At 37.5% G+C, this 20,853-nt stretch overlaps 1 protein-coding gene across 1 annotated transcript in view; it reads left to right on the forward strand.

The window, feature by feature from the left end:
- The window catches only part of LOC118188556 (membrane metallo-endopeptidase-like 1), a 79,135-nt gene that overhangs the window by 51,003 nt on the left and 7,279 nt on the right, over positions 1-20,853 (forward strand). The window contains exons 7-8 of the mRNA XM_085826989.1: positions 10,056-10,265; positions 20,637-20,702. Coding sequence (XP_085683115.1) covers positions 10,056-10,265; positions 20,637-20,702 — 276 coding nt within the window. The remainder of the gene's footprint in view (positions 1-10,055; positions 10,266-20,636; positions 20,703-20,853) is intronic.

The raw sequence follows: 20,853 nt of genomic DNA on the forward strand, positions 1-20,853 counted from the left end.
GTGAATGCTTAATTTCTAATACTTCATCTCCTACTTTATAAGTTACTCCCCGTCGTTTCAAATCGTAATAAAGTTTTTGTTTTCTCTGTGCTACTTCAGTGTTAAATTCTGGGGCTCTTTGTTGAACATAAAATAATTTATCTAACGGCGTTATAATCTTTCTGCCTAAAAATAACTCAGCAGGAGTTTTGCCCGTTGTATCATGTTTCGCGGTCCTAAGGGCCAAAGCTAATTCATTGACATAGTTATCCCAGCTTTTATGAAAATTTTTAACATAACTACGGATAATTTTCACTATATTTCTATTGACCCGTTCCGCTATATTTGATTGCGGCCTATACGGGACCATTTTTAAATGACGTAGGCCCAGTTTTTGGCACATGTCTTCAAATATATTACTTACAAATTGAGGACCATTATCCGATATAACTTTTAGGGGCGCCCCGTATTTTAAAATATATTTATTTAAAATAGAATCAGTAACTAATTTCGCGGAGGCTCGTTTTAAGGGAACAATTTCGGTCTACTTACTAAAATGATCAACCATAACAAGGAGATAGCGACTTTTATTTAACTGACTTTTTGGGAAATGGCCCAATAAATCGATGCCAATTACTTCATTTGGAAATTCGGATTTAATACTATTTAGAAACCCGGCCGGGCGGAAATTAATATAATTAACTGCTTGACATGTTGGGCAGGACTGGACATACGCCCTTGTTAACTTTTGCAGTTCAGGAAAATACACTGCTTCGCGTACGCGTTGGATAGTTTTTCGAATACCAGCATGAGAAGCTAATGGGCAGTCGTGTAACTCCTGCGGGATATTTAATCTAAGACTAGCTGGGATAACAGGTCGAAATTCGTTGTTAGAATTTGTAGTTTTTGTATAAAATAATAGACCATCTATTAGTTCGTAATGGGCCGCTCTATTTCTTATCGCCACAATATCTTGGTGGCTAAAATTTTCAGGATCCTTTAAATACTCATAAATTTTTCTAAACTCAGGATGCTTACCCAGTTCGGTTATTACAGTTTCTCGGGAATTTATTGTACATGCTGTGAGCATTGCCACCTTTACAGTATTACCTTCTTCATCTATTTTTATTCTGGATAGGGCATCTGCTACGATATTTTCCTTTCCAGGGGTGTGCTTGATTACCAGATTATACTCTTGTAACTTGAGTGCCCATCTTATTAACCATGGGGATAAGTTTTTCCCTGAGTACAATCTAGCTACCGCTGCATGATCAGAATACACTGTTATTGGCGCTCTTCCAAAATAGACTCGGAACTTTTGCACTGCTAACAGAACTGCAAGTGCCTCTCCCTCCGTCGCGGAATCATTTCTTTGTGTTTGATTTAAAGTTCGACTAAAAAATGCCACGGGCTGCTGATTTTGCGAAAGTACCGCTCCTACCGCATAATCCGAAGCATCCGCTGAAATTTCAAAATTCTCATCCTTTTCAGGAAATTTCAAAACCGGGGCTTGCGTTAATGCTTGCTTTAATTTTTCGAAAGCACTATTGGCTTCGGCCGCCCTCGAGAATCTTGCCTTTTTCCTTTTTAATTTTAACAATGGTTCAGCAATAGCTGCAAAATCTTTTATAAAGGACCTATAATATGAACAAAGTCCTAGAAAAGAAGAGAGATTCTTCGCCGTATTTGGCGGCGGATACTTTTGCACAGCGATTATTTTTTATTCGTCTGTATCGTTTCCTTTCTGAGATATTTTGTAACCTAAGTATTTTAATTCAGGGGCTGCAAATTTGCACTTTTCGACATTAACTTTTAGACCGGCCTCATTTAATAATGAAAACACCTGTCTTAAATCCTGTACATGTTGGTCCAGATTATCACTAGTAATAATGATATCGTCTAAATAGATAAATGTGGACTTTCCAAGAACAGGCCTTAGCACAATGTCCATACATCGCTGAAATGTTGCCGGTGCCCCTGAAAGGCCAAACGGCATACGCAGGAATGCATAAGTGCCAGACTTGGCTATAAAAGCAGTCTTAGGCACGTCTTCCGGTCTAACCCCTATTTGAAAATAACCAGTCGTCAAGTCTAAAGTCGTCATGTGTTTGGTAGACGTTATTTTCCTTAGAATTTCTTCAATAATAGGTAACGGATATACCGGATATTTAGTCATGGAGTTTAACTTACGATAGTCAATCGCAAATCGCCACCTTTTTGGATGTGTTACTGGATAGTCATTGTTTTTCTTACATAAAACCACCGGGCTAGCATAACTACTTGAGATGGGCGTTATGATCTTTTTACCTAACATATCTCTAATGTGCCACTCTATAATTTTTTCTTTATTCTTATCATACCGGTAGGGTTTGTGGCGAACTGGCAGTGAAACTCCGGTGTCGATACTATGGTTAGTAACTTGAATAAATCCTGGAATATCACTAAATAACGAAGCAAATTCACTTACCACTTGTCGGATTTTTTGTTGCTCTTCCTTAGGCAGGTGGTCAAGGTTTAACATTGGTGCTTCTGTTTTCTCTTCTCGAACTGGTTTCATCGTCAGCTTAAGGGGCGCTTCGTTAAAATCCAGTGTTGCTTCTGCCTCTGAAAGAAAATCTATTCCTAAGATGATATGTGCTTGCAGATTCTTTACTATAAAAAACATAATCTTTACTTGTTCGTCCTTGATACGAACGTATAGCGGTAATTTACCTATACACTTGCATCTTTCTCCCTGCGCAGCTAACACTGTCGTATTATCCTCATTATATATGCGGTATTTCCGAAAATACTTCCTAAAAAAATCTTCTGCCACACAGGGACACTGCGCGCCTGTATCCAGGAGTGCGGTGGCTGGGATGTTATTCACCAACACTTCAATCTTTGGAAGAGTCAAATTTTTCACCATCACTGTATTTAACTTGAAGGAAAAGGGGTTTTCTTGGCTTTCGGATTTCCGCACCCTCCCGTCAGCAGAAATCCGTTTTAGTTTAAATCTTGTTTTTTCCTTTCCATGCTTTCCTTCTTTTTCCACTGGCCTTCAGACCCTTTTTCCTGGATTGCTATTGAACTGTCGACGTTCGCCTGTTGTTTTTGGATACTCGGGTTTCCTTGCCCACTGATTCGCTTTGCTTCCATAGCCGTGTGCTTGACTTTGCTGTGGTCATGGCGCACCAAATTGGTTTCGTTGCTCATATTGGCGTCTTCTTTCAATGTCCGCCGTTCTTCTGCTTTCAAACTGGATTGCTAGCTCAAATAACTTTTCCAGTGTAGTCGGATTCCTTAATTCAATAAAGTCTTGTACTTGGGAAAGTAACCTCGGCAAAATTACTTGAATTATCTCAGGATCCGGACGGTTTCCATACAAGAGTTTGAAGACGTGGATTTTTCTTAAAATAAAGCTTGAGAAATTTTCAATTCGTTTCTGGTATACGTTGAAAAGTTCCGTTTCTAATTTTGCACGATCCCTTACTACAGGGAAGGCTTTTACTAGGGCAGTCTTGAAATTTTCGTAAGTATAAGTGGGACTTCCCGCTTGACCCAAGAGACTTCTGCCTATGCATTTGAACCAATTCAGCGCTTGCCCCTCAAAGCGCTGGTAGCTAAGGTGACTTTCTGGAACTCATGCACGGGATACATCATGAAGTGGTTCTCCAATTTTTCCAAAAAACTGGTTACCGGTGAGTTTCCATTAAATGTTGCTTCTGGTTTCATTGATGCGCGCATGGTCTGGAGGATGTAACCAAATCCTTCTAGGGCGGCAGCTGGCATTTCTGGATTCTGAGCCGCTTCTGCAGGCAGCACAGGTTCTTCTTGAAAGTCGGCCATGGTTATTCTTCTTCGTCGGGCGCCACTATCAGGTTCAGTGTTTCTGCTTACTTGCTTGGGGAACATTCAATGACCTGACTCGGAACAGGGAGCTTATTAAAGCTATGTTCAATAAATGTGGGAAATAGACAAGATACACAGGAAGGGTGTACGAAACCCTTTATTTTTCTCTCTTTACAATGATTTCCGGACTTCGGAATACAGAGACCAACCACTTGTGGTCTGAACGTAAGAATATAAAAATATTAACTAAATTCTAGCTAAACTAACTTTGGATTAATAAACAAGTGTCGACTTGAAGATTGGCCGTATATTAACAGAAAGGCCGTATGTAGTACAGAGAACTGTTAACACTACGATACGTTTAAAATTATCAGAAGGATTAAACCTCTGGCCTTGAAGGTAACCAGCAACCGAGTAAAACTGCAATGGCCAGCGGCCCGCTCCTAATCACTCCTTTCTCTCTCTTGCTTGGCAAAAAGCCACAACTTACTTGGCGTTCGCAAGACAAATTTGCATAAATAAGTTAAAGCTTTTAATTCTGGCCGGAAGTAGAAAATAAGAAGTGATAGTAAAGATTTAAAATAAAATAAACGTTAGTAAAACTTAAGATCCTTACACGTCCAAACCTGCAGTAAAAATGTAAATCTTTGTTAACGTCATGCAACAGCTATACTAGCTTCTACTATTCATATTTCAATCCATTAGAACTCTGGTGTGATCTCTCAAATGTAGAAACCATGTTCTGCTCCCTTCCACATTTGTTAAACTTTCTGTTCTGGGAATCTAACGTGATGTATTATATATTTTTACGTGAAGTGCCTTTATGGAAAATTTTTATTTAGCGACACTGCGAAATTCGCTATATCGCGACATAATGTTCCCGATACCGATGCCGCGAAAATTTTGTTTTCAATGTACTTGCTGTTCGTGCTTTTTTACTAAAGTTGTTCCACCAAAATAGTAATTCTGCAGTAGCTGTTCTACGGAAATTCTGGACTTTAAAGGGGATTTGAAGAGGCCCAGTGAATGTTAAAAATCTTTGGAAAATGGTAACTAAATTTCAAGAAATCGTTTTCTGTTTGTCGTGGAAGATGAAGAAAACGCGTTTCTGCAGAAATAGTACAGGAGGTTGCGCTTCAGATGGTACAAGACACAGCTTCAAGACTAGCACCAATGTGCAGCGTATAGCAGAAGCTTTAAATAGGCCACGTTCAACTTTCCATGAGAGCTTGTGGAATATCCTCCCATATTATCCTTACAAACTTTCATTGGTGCAGCGGTTGCTTCCGCATGATTTTGACACTGGACTCCGGTTCTCACTTCCGTTTCTTGTTCGCTTTGACGACGATTCAGAATGGCCTTGGAATATCCTCCGGACAGATGAAGCACGCTTTCATTTGGACGGTGCAGTGAATATTCACAACTGCCTAATTTGCGAACCAGAAAATACGCGCCCTGTCTTAGAGATCCCGTTACATTAGCCAGAAGTGATGGTATGGTGTGGATTTTCTGCATCATAATGCCTTGCATATAGTCTTTATGAAAGATAGAACTCTTCCACACATTGTGCGACGTATTACAGGTGTTCTTAAACGTCATTTTATAGAAGTATAGAAGAACGTGTAATCAACCAGCTCTTTTGTACTTTTGTAATGTATGACATCCCGATCCCCAGTTTCAATTCATGCGGTTTTGGTTTTGGGGGCGATTGAAACATCTGGAAAGTCGTGACGTCCAACAACTTTACCTGATATTAAAGCCAGTATTTCAGGCCACGTGGTCAACATTTCCCAACACAGCATTTGGACAACTGTGGAAGATACCATCTTCCGATTTTATACGGTAGCTGAAAACGAGGTCTATCATGTGCAACATGTTTTGCTGTAATAAAATTGTAAAACTATCGTAAATTGGTAATTTATTAATACAATACCTTGAAGTGGCTATATTTATAACTAATTGCCACCCATTCATTAAAAGCACCACAAAAGTTTGCAATATTCTCATGACTGGCTTCGTTTGTAGGCAGCTTTGAAATATGGACTCTTTAATTCTGGACTCTGTAGATACACGCACACGCATACTTTTCTCGAACTTAAAAGAATATTGTAGAATTTCTAAATAACTAATTCGTATTTATTTTATATTATACTTGAAAACACTCTTAATTTTGTTACTGAAAATCATGGTTTATTAGCTCCTCAAAGCAGGTATTTCAGGGAAATGGAAATAAAATTTTAAAAAAAGTTTTTCAATATCACGGTTTATTAGAAATAACTTTAATATATCACAAAAACAAGTAGGCTCATTGTATGTAACAAATAATTAGAATTTTAATTTTTGAGAATATTTTTAACAGAATAGAGGCGGAACTGAAAACGCAATTGGGAGTCATACTGATATATATTATTTATCAAACTACAGGTAAAATAATAACGATTTAGCAGCTAGGGTTTCAACCTGTTTTCTAGAAAGTGTTGCAGTTCAGTAAGATTTAATAATTGTAGGCACAACCTTATATAAATAATTTATAACAGATTATATTGACTCTTGCACAATCAGTACAAGTTTTTCTAATGCCATAAAGGGAAGATTTTTCTAATGCCATAAAAATGAACCTCTGTATCATATTCAGTAAAATTCTGTGAAAGTAGTTTACGGCCAATCTATTTCCTTCGCGTCCAAGACATGTCAAAAGTGTCAAACAAATTTCTAATACCATGATATTATGTGTCTGGGTTTCCTTCTGATCAGATGATTGATTGAAATTTAATCATTTTTTCATCATGTTCCAAGGATATTCAATGGAGTTGTATGTAAATGAACAGACAAATAACTTTTATAGACACAAATGTATTTTTACCCTGCTTTTAATCGACTTAGATCTCTTCGGATGTGTATTGTAAGGAAGGGAAATTATTAAAAAGGTAGCCCATTTCTTCACTGAATTTAATGAAACGATTTCCGTTTCTTATATATATATATATATATCAACGTAATTAGCACTGAATATTCCTTCGAATATAAATTTCTTATCCATTAAATGGTAGAATGTTTTGATGAGAGTAGTTTTAATCTTGTCAAAATAAAGGCGAATTACTGTTCTTCCTTCATAAATGTGCAACCTTATGAATTATTCAGTTATATACTGAATATTGATTCATGTGTATGAATTTTTATTCTTCGCCTGCCTTAAGAATTCGAACCGATGTTCTGATAGTGTTGATTGACACAACCAAGGAGAATATTCTTTTTTGAAGACCAACCCAACAAGCTCACAGGAATGAATGAAATGAATTATCGCCTTCCAGGAAGCAAGACGGTCATAACCCCAAATTTCCAAGTACGGATGCCAAATCGATGAAACGGTGAAATAACGTTGTCAGCAATTTGCATAGTAGCACGCAGTGTGTCACCTAGCAAAAGGGAGCAGCAAACTACGAAGCACGATTGGACTCATTGAGAAAGCCTTCATCCGCTCTGCGATAAACATACCGATGATTATACTTTTCAACATTGAGCAAAATCTACCCCCACATCTTCAAAGCATTTTGATGTCTCTTAAAATTATTGTACGATAACTGGCGAAGAGTTTACTGCGTTTTCGGCACCTCTTATAGCGACTAAGATTAACGCCGGTTCATCGCCAACAACATTTGTTGCTGTGTTGTAGTCGTACAGAGTAGAATGTATCAGACTAAAAAAATAATCGTATCATTTTCAGGGATCAATTCATGTTTTTGCTTGACCCAAATGATCGTCCCATCCATGTCTTTCGGTAGCCAGGACAACACTGTTCCTTTGCCTCTTCCCGTTGTGATGAGTTATACTTCCATCACAACTCGTATTTATTGTACAGGTTACTATTGCATGTGTTGCTTATGATGCTTCCTATTAACTTTAATCATTTTGCGCATCATCATAACCTGCCAGTTTTACGTAGTCTACTTCCTGGAGCTGATTTCCATTCATGCTGTCATGCCTCAAAAAAAAATCCTCCAGCAGGCATTACAATTAATAGTGCTCATCCGCATGCCGTGCATGTCGTTACGGATTGGAGCCAATGGGCGGCTCCAGCCGTTTATAGACGTTGGCCATAGGAAGCGGTCATCTCTTATTATGAAGGCATCTAATAGGTGCGCCACCGTTGCCTCCTATTTAGGTACTGTAACTGTAATTTATACCGCCGCCCGTGAACTAAACCACATTCGGGGTCTGGTATCAAACACCACAATCAGTCACACAAAGATGACTTTTGACACTCCTGCTGGGCCCGGGGTCCCACATCCCCGAGTTAACCAACAAATTATTCAGCTCCTTCTGTTAAACGCTCAGCTCTTAGAGAACCCACCGCTAAACACGGACCAGTCAGAACCACCGTCTCGGTGTAGACCATGGTGTAGTGGGCGATGACACTTGGAGCGATAACTGGCCCTTGAGTGAGGCTACCTGCCAGCACTACACGCCATGCCCCTCTCCTTATGCTTTACGTTGAATACCAAGGACAGCAGTGACGAGATTGTCAATGGTCCAGTTTGTTGTTTGGCTACCAGTACCCTGGTGGAGGGGACTGACACCTCCCGGCCCAAGAAGAGTAAGTATAGACTCACCCCATGGACCATCGGGAACGACCAAGTTCAAAAATTTTATACCCCCGTGGCCGAGACTGCTTACGTACAGATCCTAGCCAGTACTTCGCAGAGAACTCTGCGTCGACCTTCGGGGGTGGTCCTATAAAGTTACAGACAAATTACATCCATGCCTTTTCAGGGATTCGAAACTCTTCGGTTCGGTAGTCAGACTCACTAACCACTTATCCGTCTGGGCGGCAAAAATACAGTAATCTATCCATGGACCTTTCGATCGCGCTTCCCCTTCTCCGTCGAACACGTCTAGGACGTGATTGGACTCCGGATCTAGCCATCACAACTCTAGTTTCTAACTTGGATACGCAATTACATTGAATCTGGAAGCATTAGATGTTTGTAGGCGTCAATAACAAACGGTATTTCCCGATGCATCGACTCCCAAGGCGTCTTGCAACGTATTAGTCTCTAACGGTTTCAGGCGTTCTTGCTCCTTTTATGTTACTCATTCTCAAATTACCCATTCTTCGTTGACTTCCGTTGTTCTTGAACGTTTCATAATTATCTATCGCTTTTTCTAGGTGCGTTTAACTGGAAGCTTAGAAATGATTATAAGACAGCAAGAGGACATAATCAAGCTATGGAAGCATCATAAGCATTTAGTTGAGGCATACTAAAAATTTTTAATGTTTTCTATGTGTTGCAAAAATAAGCTTACCATACGAAGCAAGGCTATTAAGCGTAAATGAGAGACCGCACATATTAGCATCTAAGGCTATCCGCTATCGTCCTCAGTTTCTCATTATCAAATGCCAAATATTTTTTTAATGTTTCTTACATGTTAAACTAGATCCATGAATCCATTCACGCTTTCAACGTGTTCCTTTAATCACATGACTAAAAATTTAAATGAAATCATTTTTGGAAAGATGGTGGTCAAGAAATAAGCATCGGATTGCATTAGTACGAGAATTTAAACATTTTTGCAAAGTTGACTAAATTTACAAATCCTAATAACAAATTTGTTTAAAAACTACGGTGTGAAGCCTTTTTTATTTCGAAGAAAATAATAATTTTGCCTTTTTGGAAATAAACAGCAAAGAAAACAGTTGTTTTTAATAGATTTGTTTTCGAAAACGTTAATCCATTGTTGCTGTTGACTAATGCTGACTAGTCTTAACGTCTAGTCAGCCCAATCCCAAATTCCTCGTGGCAAGGAGTTCAATATTACGGTGGTCGTTAGCAATAGCCTTGAGCACCTTACAGGTGACAGGGCGATTTAGCTCAATTCTGCCCTCAATTTTGATGGAATTCACTTTTCATCCCGTGGGGGGGGGGTTAATGCCCCGGGAGGCATTAAACCAGTGTTACACGCCGAAGCACTAAATACTACGAAAACAAATTATCGTTATCAGCACCTGGTGTGACGTAAACAACATCCAGTTTATGGAGGGCAAATAGAAAATTCTTCTCTAGCTGCACATTTGAAATTTCTGAAGACGAAAGTTTCGTTTGATCTGATAAACTTTACGCTTGCTTATTACGCCAATTCCTTTTCCCAATTTTCGTTTTTCAGTTAATATAGTATTTTAAATGAAAAATTATATTAACGAATTTTTTTCTGTTATCCATCTCATAAAAATAATTTTTCTTTTCAAGTTGGACCAGCCATCTTTGAGCCATCCTGACTCTTTAAGATGTATTGAAAAAAATTGTCAGAAAAGAGAAGATTACAGAGACTTCATATTGAAAACCACTTATTTACTGAGACCAAACGATAGTTCCCTTCCGAAGTTCACTTTCACAACTTTAAATCCGTATTTCGAATCCGTAATTCTTCAGCAAAATTTCGAATATGATCTCTCACGCGTAAGTACAGATGATTCTTTATTTTACTCTTACTGTATTTATATTGGTTCGTAATAAATTGAATGCACAAGTCCGATGAAACGTGAAAACAATTTATTCTTATCACAACAAATAAAAACAAATTTCCTCAGATATTCGTGGAATATTGGAATATTTTGCAGTAGTTATTTTTTAAACTACCAAAACCTTCAACAGAACTAATTCAAAATAGAGAAAGCTAACCTGATTTCACCGCGAATTCGCTACAATAAACAACAACAATCTGAACAACTGAACTGAGATGTTTGCATCCCGCTTTTTATAAGCTTTTTAAATGTGCACGAGAATATTCTGGTCTTTTCTCGATTTTCCCCGAAAAGCAAAACCGTACATTTAAGAGATATCTATTTATTAAATGCGCGTGCTCCTGTATTTTTAATTTTTACGCGTAGCCTTTCTCTTCAAATAAGTCTCGTGCTGCATTGTACGGTAATATAAAACAATTTTAATTAATTCTATTTAAAAATAGCTAAATCAATACAAAAAACGTACCACTGCCCCTTTTCCAAGGACTGCACGTCCTGGGCAGTACAATCCTTGGACAGGAAGCCAAAATTACAACTAAGGCATCAATGCAATAATAAATATTAAATTTCAATAGCAAACAACATAAAAAATAATTGTAATAATAACTTAAAACAATTAAAAATACTATGAAAAACTAATAAATATCAAATATTAAATACAAGTCATATCAAATGCACATTTAGAAACAAAAAGGACCATGGTCTTACATTATTTACAATTATTTACACTACGTAATATGACCATAGTAAGGAGCTAACCTGTCGTAATGAACGACTTTAAGTTTAGAGTTTGAATGACTTGAAGTGGATCCGATTCACCACGTCGTTCTGCCTGTTTAGGACTGTATAAGGACCATCCCAAGGTGACTGCAGTTTCGGACAGAGTCGTTTTCGTTGAGTCGGATTCCACAACCGCACTTTGTCTCCTACGTTGTATCGATGTCCAGTAGCTCTCGTGTCGTATCGGGCCTTCATATTCTCTGTCGCCAAGTTGGCTTGCTCTCGGGCAAAATTGTGCATCACTTCAAACCGGGCCTGGAGATCTTGGATGTATTCCTCAGACGATAAAGGCGCATCCGGAGGACGACCAAACAAGACATCACAAGGCAGAAGAAGTTCACGACCGATGAGCATCTGAGATGGAAAATAGCCTGTAGTCTCGTGCACAGCACTGCAGTAAGCCGGTAAAACAGGGATAACTTCTTGTCCCAATCCTGTTGGTTTCTAGAAACCACTAATGAGAAGTTATTACGGATTCTTTGATTAAACCTGTCTACCATGCCGTCTGACTGGGGATGAAAAGGCGTCGTTTGTGTTTTGTCAATGTCGAGTACTTTGCAGTGTTTTTTGATTACATCTCAGGTAAAATTCCTTCCCTCATCGTAATGTAACTGAAGAGCCAATCCGAGGCTGGAAATCCAGTGCTGTATCATCACCTCTGCTACTGTGACAGCCTCATGATCAGGAATAGGATACGCTTCAGGTCACTTGGTGTGTCTCACTCCAATGACAAGGAGGATGTATTTGTTGCCATCAGCAGTTCGTGGCAGAGGTCCCAAGATGTCAAAGGGCAAACGTTCAAAAGACGCTCCTACGTTGTAACGTTGTAGCTCGGCTCGGCTGCGTTTCTTCGGCACTTTCTGTCCTGCACGGGCATCTCAAGATCGGCACCACTTTTGCACGTCATCCTTTGCATTATTCCAGTAAAAGCGCTCACGAACTCTGGAAGGTCTTCATTATTCCAAAGTGACCTTCTGTAGTACTGCTATGTAGTTCTTTGAGGACATCAGGAATCCGCGTTCTTGGAAGTATCAGTTGCCATCGCAATGTCTTCCATCATCCGATTCGAACTTCCGGTATAAGACGCCGTTTCAAATGTGAAGTGAATCTCATAGTGCCCAGCACTGTTTTGTCGTCGGACTGTAGATCGGAATGTCCTGCCATGTAGGTTTCCTGCTTGAGGACTCCATTCAATTAATTATTGGTTTTAAGTCGACGTCTCCCAGCTAGTCTTTCCTGACTTTTTTGTCACTCCACGGATCACTATCAGCCAATGCTCATGTAATTTGTGGTGCGACCGGAGTAAGCAACTCGTATTTCCCTTCGACCCTGGAGCAATACCGGCAGCTTACTGGACAAGGTCTTCTAGACAGTGCATCGGCGTTTCCGTGTGTTGATCCCTTCCGATGACAGATAATGATGTCATATTCCTGATGTCTCTGTATCCACCTGGCTATTTGACCCTCAGGTTTCTTGAAATTTAAAAACCATGTCAATGATGCATGATCCGTGCGAAGCAGGAATTTTCTGTCGTATAGATAATGATGGAAATGTTCTACGGTTTTGATTCTCGCAAGCAACTGTTTCCTCACTGTTCTACGGTTTCGACTCTGTGTTTCTTCTCGCAACACACTAATTTATCTCCTGTTTAGACAGGCGCTTGCTCCAGTATGCCACTACATGTTCTTGGCCGTCTATTCCTTGGAACAAAACAGCACCGACACTTTTATTGCTCGCGTCCGTGTCGAGAATAAATGGTCTGTCAAGCTGAAAATACGCCAGGATTGGAGCAGATGTTAAAGCTTCCTTTAAGTTGTTAAATGCATAGCTTTTGCTTGATCTCTGTCAGCTTGTAAAGCGGTCTTGCGATGGAGGAAAAGTCCTTCACGAACCTCCTGGAGGAGGTGTAAAGCCCTAGAAAGCTTCTCAGCTGATGGACATTTTAAAGTCGTTTCCAGCCTTTAAGAAATGAACCCTTTTCAGGTTCCGTGCACACACCTTCAGCAGAGATGACATGTCCGATGTAAGTCACTTCCTGTCTGAATAATTTGCATTTAGCGAGACTCAACTTTAGATTGGCTTCTTTCAGTTTCTGAAGCACCATTCTAAGCTTTTCTAGACGTTCTTCAAAACTCTTTCCGACGATGATGGTGTCATCGAGGTACGAGGTCGTGATACATCGTATATCAGACAGGGTTCGTAGGAAAGACCTTTCAAAACTCTCCATGAGGAGTTCGAATGTTGCCGGCACATTATACAGTCCAAATGGCATCCCCTTGAACTGTCAAAGTCCTTGTCCCGTAGTAAAAGCTGTCCTTTCTCGGTTATCAGGGTATTTCTACCTGCCAATACCTATTCTTTAAACCAAGTGTTGAGAACCACTTACTTCCAGAAAGAGTGTCCAGAATGTCGTTAGTTTTAGGAAGATGGTAATTGTGTTTCTTTGTAACCTCATTCAACTGGCGATAGTCAAGACGAAAATCTTGTTGAGCGGTCCTTCTTTCTGACGAGTATGATGGGAGATGCCCATAGACTTTCTGAAGGCTCAATGACATTGCTTTCTTCCATATCCTATGAAAATGCTCATACCTCTTCCTGTTTAGCAATCGGTAGACGTCTTGGATGCTGCTTGATTGGTTCATGATCACCGGCATCTATTCCATGTCGCGTGAAACTGGTTCGACACAGTCAGAAGACGAGTGGGAGAAAACATCTTGAAAATCGTTAATGACACGATCGGCAGCATTCCTCTCTTCAGCGTTTAATTGCGCATTCTGCAATAACTCTTATGTAATGTTCTCTGAAGACACGGATTCTGGGATGTTAGTCTTTCTTTCAACGCTGGTTACTAGAGTACATGCTGCAACCAATTCACCTTTCTTCATAACTCTCGCCTTTTCAGTTACATTGTGAACTGTCCCCAGGATAACCGTTCTCGATAGGTCAACGAGTGCTGAAGCTACTAGCACTCCTTTCGGGGTATTACAGTTATAGGGATATGCTATGATGCTGTAGCAGAAATGTCTATTTTCGGCTATGGATCCAGGAAGTCTTGCGGGTATTGTGATATCGTCTTGAGCTATGATTTTGTGGAAAGATTTCTCCTTTATAAAAATAAAGGAATTAGTAATACAATAATAAATCAAATACAACGTGTTAAAAATATTTGCACACATACAATAGATCTACAACGCGAAATTTTGCTCCGTATTAAAATTCTCAAAAATAATCTAATACCTAATCAATTTATTAACCATTGTCTTAAAAGAGCAGGCGTTAAATATTCACTGTAAATCATTTAACTGATAGGGATATGATAATTTGTTCCTAAACCTGAGAAGGCGGTATAAGTTGGATGACTATCAGTTGGAGGATTTGTAAATAGTGTCATTACAAAGTTGTATATAATGTAAAAAGCTAATTGTTTTCAGACTTTTCTTATGCGGTTACCAAGAAAATGGGCCTATCTCATAATCTTTAGTCTGTCAAATAGCTCTTTGACAGTGGAAATTACTTTTTTCCTGCTCTTAATTTCTTCCTCGTTCCGACGCGACAATTAGCCAGAAATTAATTAATTTCCATTCACTAGTATATTCAAAATTTTAACAGACAGTTTCACTCACATAAGAACTCCACAACAAACATCAAGCATTCCTAGTCCCTCCCATGCCCCATAAATTACTTCAGTTTCAATGCCCCATGCCCCATAAATATGGTTTCCATAAATATGGTTTATGCGTTCCCATGGCCCATAAATTACAAGTTTCGCCACCTGAAATAATTTAAAGCCCCCGCTGCCGATAAGGAATTTCGGATACATAACCTTTCTGAGTAAGACACAGAAGAAAACACTTTGCCCACACCCCACTAGAAAGAACGTAAGTTAATTAATGCTTTTTCTAACCTTTTGTATCTTCATGTAAATTCCCTTTTTTCTTATTATATATATATATATATTAATTTTTCAATTTTTATTATTTGATTTGATTTTGCAAAGATAGCATTATGTTTCTTAATTTTCTAATGTTTATTTCAATTACTTTGAGCTCTATTTCATAATTCCAATTAAGATTTCCAATATTTAATTTTTATGCAAATAGTTTTCAATTAACATGCGTAAAAGCGAGGGTGTCGGGGGACAATTACTCAAGTATTTTATCAATTTTACTACATAAATTGCTTTGCACTCAAATTTTGTATTAGTGAAAATGCTTAATTCAGAATGAGTACTCTACTTTAGTTCTAAATCTCTTCACTTCACGGAACTATTCGGGCTAATTTAATATGCCAGTTTGACATCACCTTTATTACTTGAGTAAAAGACGAAACACCTTCGTATTTATTAATTATTTTTCACTGAAATGGAGTTGGTTTGTTCCCCTTGAAAAGTCAAGTAATTTCCGATCAATAGCAATAATTACTTGCTTTTAATTTAATTTCTTTTTCATAGTTTGAAATTTTGTTATTCATGATTTACTTCAAGTCCCCGTAAAATATTTTTAACAATTTACATTCAAGTTACTTTAAAACAATTTTCGGAATTAAACTTCCTACCTATGGGTTCACTCTTTTTAGATACTTCTACTAAAATTAATATTAGGAGATAATATAATCAATATTTCTTTAGTAAATAAATTATTATTATCTTACTTTGCAGCTATTGCGCAAGTATTAGAATAACTTGTTTTCGAACTAAGTGAATTTAAGATGATAAAATATTTATGCATACTGATTTAATGTATATATCCAAATTTCATAGTTATAAAATTTAAATAAACATGGTTCCCCTGAGTGAGCAATAAAGCTGAAAGTCTTCTTTCGGCACATCTGCTCACCCAGTGATCTCCTGTCTCCTGCAGGGAACTCCATTAATATGTCTTATTATGAAAAGTCCATTACTGCCGCCTCTCACTGCAGAAATCTGACTCGCTTTAAACTGGGACTTTTCATTATCTGGCAACCTTCGGCCAGCGAGATGGCCACTAATTAGTTTCCCTGCGACTTTGCTAGGAGCGGTCTTAACATCCGTGGCCTGGGGTTTTCTGCAGTTTCTTCGTATGTGCCCTTCATCACTACAGTTCCAGCACTTTAGGGTCGGTTTCTTGTCAATAATATTCCGTCTCAGGACATTGAGTTGTCTGGTTAAATCGTATAGACGAACAGTGACTTGATCCCCTGGCTCCTGGACTTGAGCAGCTCTGATTGGGTGGCGGTCTGTACAAGTTGCTTGCTCGGCTGCCTCGAATTTAATGGCGTACACTAGAGCGCTCTTCAAATCTTTAACATCCGCCATTCGTAGAGCTTTCTGTATTTCAGGATCCCGGATGCTGTCGAGAAAGTATTGCAGGGACAGGGTTTCCCTTGTTTCTCTCCGGCACTCCGAAAAGGCGAGGTAAGATAGCCTTTCGACATCCGTGGCGAACTCTTGGAGTGTCTGGATTGATGCTTTAATTGATGCTTGCTGTAGTCTGATTGGGATTTTATTTGGAGATTTAATTTATGCTTGTTGTAGTCTTTTAACCCCCCTGGGTTGACTCAGGCGATTGCCTGAGAAGTACTGGTTAGGATCTCTACTTAGGCAGTCTCAACCACAGGAGCATAATAACAGACTTCACAGAAGGCCTGAGGGCTCTCGGGAGATAGTAAGGCTCGGCATTGACTGTCTGGTACTGCCTTGTCTGCCCTTGCTCTGTGGGGTCGCAACATTGTGGATTGATCAAGTGGCGGGGCGGCACGTAATTCCGATTGGTCTTATTAGGTCGCATTCCGATTGGTCTTATTAGGTACTTGTCCCGTTTCATCAGTGTTGTAGTCTTTTAAACACTTTTCCCCAAAGCGCAGCTCCAACGCGCCGGACAGAGCTTCGAAATCTAGGCTTTTGTTTTCGGGAAGAGTCTGAAGGATATTCGCTGCGTCTGCTCTCAAAGAAGTGACGAGATGACAGGCCTTAGCTTGGAGATCCCATGCATTTGTTTCCGCCAATATAGAAAACTGTGTCTTATATATTTGCCAGGAAGTCTTTTCACCACATGTGAATAGCTTCAGAAAGGGTCGAATAAGCATGTGTAAAAATTTAAAACCCTTGGAGCTGCTCCCTGCCATCGATACGAATTTCTTCAATGAATCAACTTCTTTAGTGACCGCAGTAACTCTGTCATCAATTTGTTGTTCCACGGCAGAAACTCACTCCTCTATTTCTTCTTTTACAGAAGAAACTCTTTCTTTCATTTGGTCCTTTACCGAAGAAACTCTTTCTTCGATTTGTCCAACTTTATTTTCAACCGTGTCAATTGTGTCTTCCACAGCTTCAAAATTTGTTTTCTGTTATGCAGGTGATCTGTCTTCTCATTTCTTCTTGGCCCACTTTCATTTTTACTTTAACTGCTTTCATCTCGTCTTTAAGCGAATCTTGGTTGAATTTCATCTCTTCTTGACAAGCATCCATCCTTTTTTAATGCTTTCATCTCTCATTAACGGATTCCTGTCGCGTTTTCATTCCTTTATTAACAGAGTTGACTCTACCTTCCATCTTCCATCTACCATGCAGCAAATGAAATCATCAGTTGCCTGAACTGTTCTTCCATCGCTCTTGTAATTGGCATTCAAAACCCCACCCTTGACACCAAAAACTGTTGCGTGCGTACAGGTTCGTAATAAATTGAATGCTAAAGTCCGATGAAAAGTGAATAAAATTTATTCTTATCACAACAAATAAAAACAAAATTCTTAAATTTCCTCAAATATTCATACAATATTGCAATATCTCAGATTAGTTATCTTTTAAACTACCAAAACGTTCAACAGAACTAATTCAAAATAGAGAAAGCTAATCCGACTTCACCGTGAATTCGCTACAGTAAACAACAACAATTTTCTAAGCAAGTGAATTAAGTTGTTTTTATCACGCTTTTTATAAGCTTTTTAAATGTGCGCAAGAATGTTCTAATCTTTTCTCGATTTTTGCCGAAAAGCAAAAGCGTAAATTTACGAGATATCTATTTATTAAATGTGCGTGCTCCTGTATTTTTAATTTTTCGGCATAGCTTTCTCTTCAAATAAGTTTCCTGCTGCATTGCGCGGTAATATAAAAGTTTTAGTTAATTCTATTTAAAATAAGTAAATCAGTAACAAAAACCGAAACAATATTTATGGCTATGTTTGATTTTTGCATTTATTATATGCTACAAGTTTATTTATCTTGAATTCAGTTTATTCAATCTAATTATTTTTTGACGCAGGATAGAATTTTAAATAATATTTAATAAAAATATAAAATTTAAATTTATCTAACTGATCTTTTGATGCATTTAGGATTTAACTAAAGTGGGAAATATATGAGGTCATCTATTCTTTCTGTGATATAGATTCTTACGTATGCATCCTGTCCAAAAGTTTGTGGAAAAAATATATAAAACCTTTCTTTGACTTTATTCAAATATATCAACAAAGACACTTTCGAAACAATCCTCTCTGCGATTAATGCCGTTTTGCCAAAACGGTTTCTCTTTGTCAAATGCAGTGCAGAAGTTCTGAAAGTTCATTCAACAGTTCTGTCCCTTTGCTTCTGATATTTATGATATTTCCCAAATAGTGTCCAAGCAACACATCTTGATGTTTGCAGAATAAAACAGGGAAGTAGTTTGAGCACAAATATTGATTTACCTGCTAGGAATTCTCCAACACCTAATACTGTGGGCAATAGGGAAATGTCAAGAAGTAAAATCCATCTGCACTCTTCCAACGAATGTTGTCGTGTGTATTGTATAAAATCTGAATGACTCATCAGGGTATTCATACAGCAAACTGCAGTAATTAACTTCTCTTGTAATACTAATTTATAGTATACATTCTGAAAAAAAAAATGCAAATTTCTGGAAATTCCTCTTTACATTTATCGAAATGATGTTTCAGAGTTGCAGCTAATAAATATGGACTTGGTTTTAATACAAATAAAACTCTGAACCTCATTTCTTGATATGAATTAGAAACGATATAATCAGTCCTGAGAAATATACCAAAATTTCATTCATTAGGATCGATTAAAATTTGTCGACATGCTTGTTTTATATCGGCCATATAGGCGGTTGTATTTTGTCTAAATTTTAAAATCATTTCAAGTAGTTTAGGATAACAGTTTTGAATCGAAGTCATATTCCTTCGTGAGAAGATCTGTTCAAACAATTCTAAGTCGACTTGTGAATTTGTCCTCACGAATGGCTGCACAGTAGAGTGCTAAGGACCGTTCAGAATATGGTGTAAGTAGAATAAATGCTCAGAATATGGAGCAAGCAGGGTAAGTAGACTCTTCAGAATATGACAACTCACTATCGCACGAGCAGTTTTCAATCATACCTTCCTTTCGATACTCATCAATTACTCTTTTATAACCTAAAAAAAAAAAAAAAAAAAAAAAAAAAAAAAAAAAAAAAAAATTACATCTTAACGTCTAAGACCAAACCTTCAAAATGTTTCCCAATCACTTGTCTTTGGTCACGATAACTTCTTGCATAACTTAACTTATTCGCTCACGTTTCCCGCATACCTGCCTTCCACAACAACTTTACACGATATGTTCTCTCTACGAACCCATTACATTCTTCAAGTATTTCCTGTTCCATTAAATTTAAACAGACGGTTTCTTTGCTTATAAATTTCATCTTGAAACTGGTAAAACTGCTTTTCGCGCAATAGACCAGTAATAAAGTATTATACTCGTATTCTTATTCAATATTAGTTTTAAAAGCTATTTCCCTGATATGTTTATTTTGTTAATTAAAAGCTCGATAACGTAATTATATTTTTTATTTGATTTCCGAATATTGAAAAAATCTACAGCCCACTTTCTATATAAAAGAAAGCATATGTGTTTACTCTTTGAAAAATTAATGAGAATAAAATTCAAAGTATCACTGACAATAAGACTGAAAATTATTTCAAACATTCAGTATATCGAATAAGCAGAGATTTTATCTCCTTTGATTTCTCTTAAATAAATAACGTTTACTCAAATAAACAAACTTAAACAGTATTTGATGCTTTTAATCTACCGCCTGTTCATCATGTTTATTTCCCTAACTGATGTGATTATTTAAATTTCAATTAACTTATTATTTAAAATTATAATTATTTAAGATTATTCAATAAGAGACTCATTTTTTAAAATAATTAAAACATGATTATTTAAAATTCAATAAGCAACTAGATTATTTCAAATATTATTAACTGATAATATTAACTGATTATTAACTAGTAACTGATTATTTAAAATATTAACTGATATAGTTGTAGCTGATTATTTAAAATTCTATTTGCAATTGATTATTTCAAATATGTAATGGTAACTGATTATTTAAAATAGTAACTGATCGTAACTGATATAATAGTAACTCATTATTTAAAATTCTATTAGCAATTGATTACTTAAAATAATTAATAACTGATTATTTACAATTCAATAAGCAAATTATTACTTAAAATAATTAATAACTGATTAATTAAAATTCAACAAGTAGTATATTTCTTGCAGATGTTTTCGCCAGTTAAAGAGAAGAAGAGGTACACGATTCAGCAGTTGATGGAAGAAGCACCTGAGGTAATTATCATTTTATAAAATTTTTCTGTAGAATCCTAAATCAAAATAATAGCTGTTAATTCATATCAGAGATAAGTAAGTCAAAATATGCATAGACATCTTAAAATTCTATATTTTGCGCTTCAAATCGAAATTTTCAAAGTGAATGAAA

The sequence above is a fragment of the Stegodyphus dumicola genome, chromosome 11 (genome assembly GCF_044657685.1).
Source record: "Stegodyphus dumicola isolate Sdum_Otavi_A_Nest chromosome 11, ASM4465768v1".
Classification (NCBI taxonomy): domain Eukaryota; kingdom Metazoa; phylum Arthropoda; class Arachnida; order Araneae; family Eresidae; genus Stegodyphus; species Stegodyphus dumicola.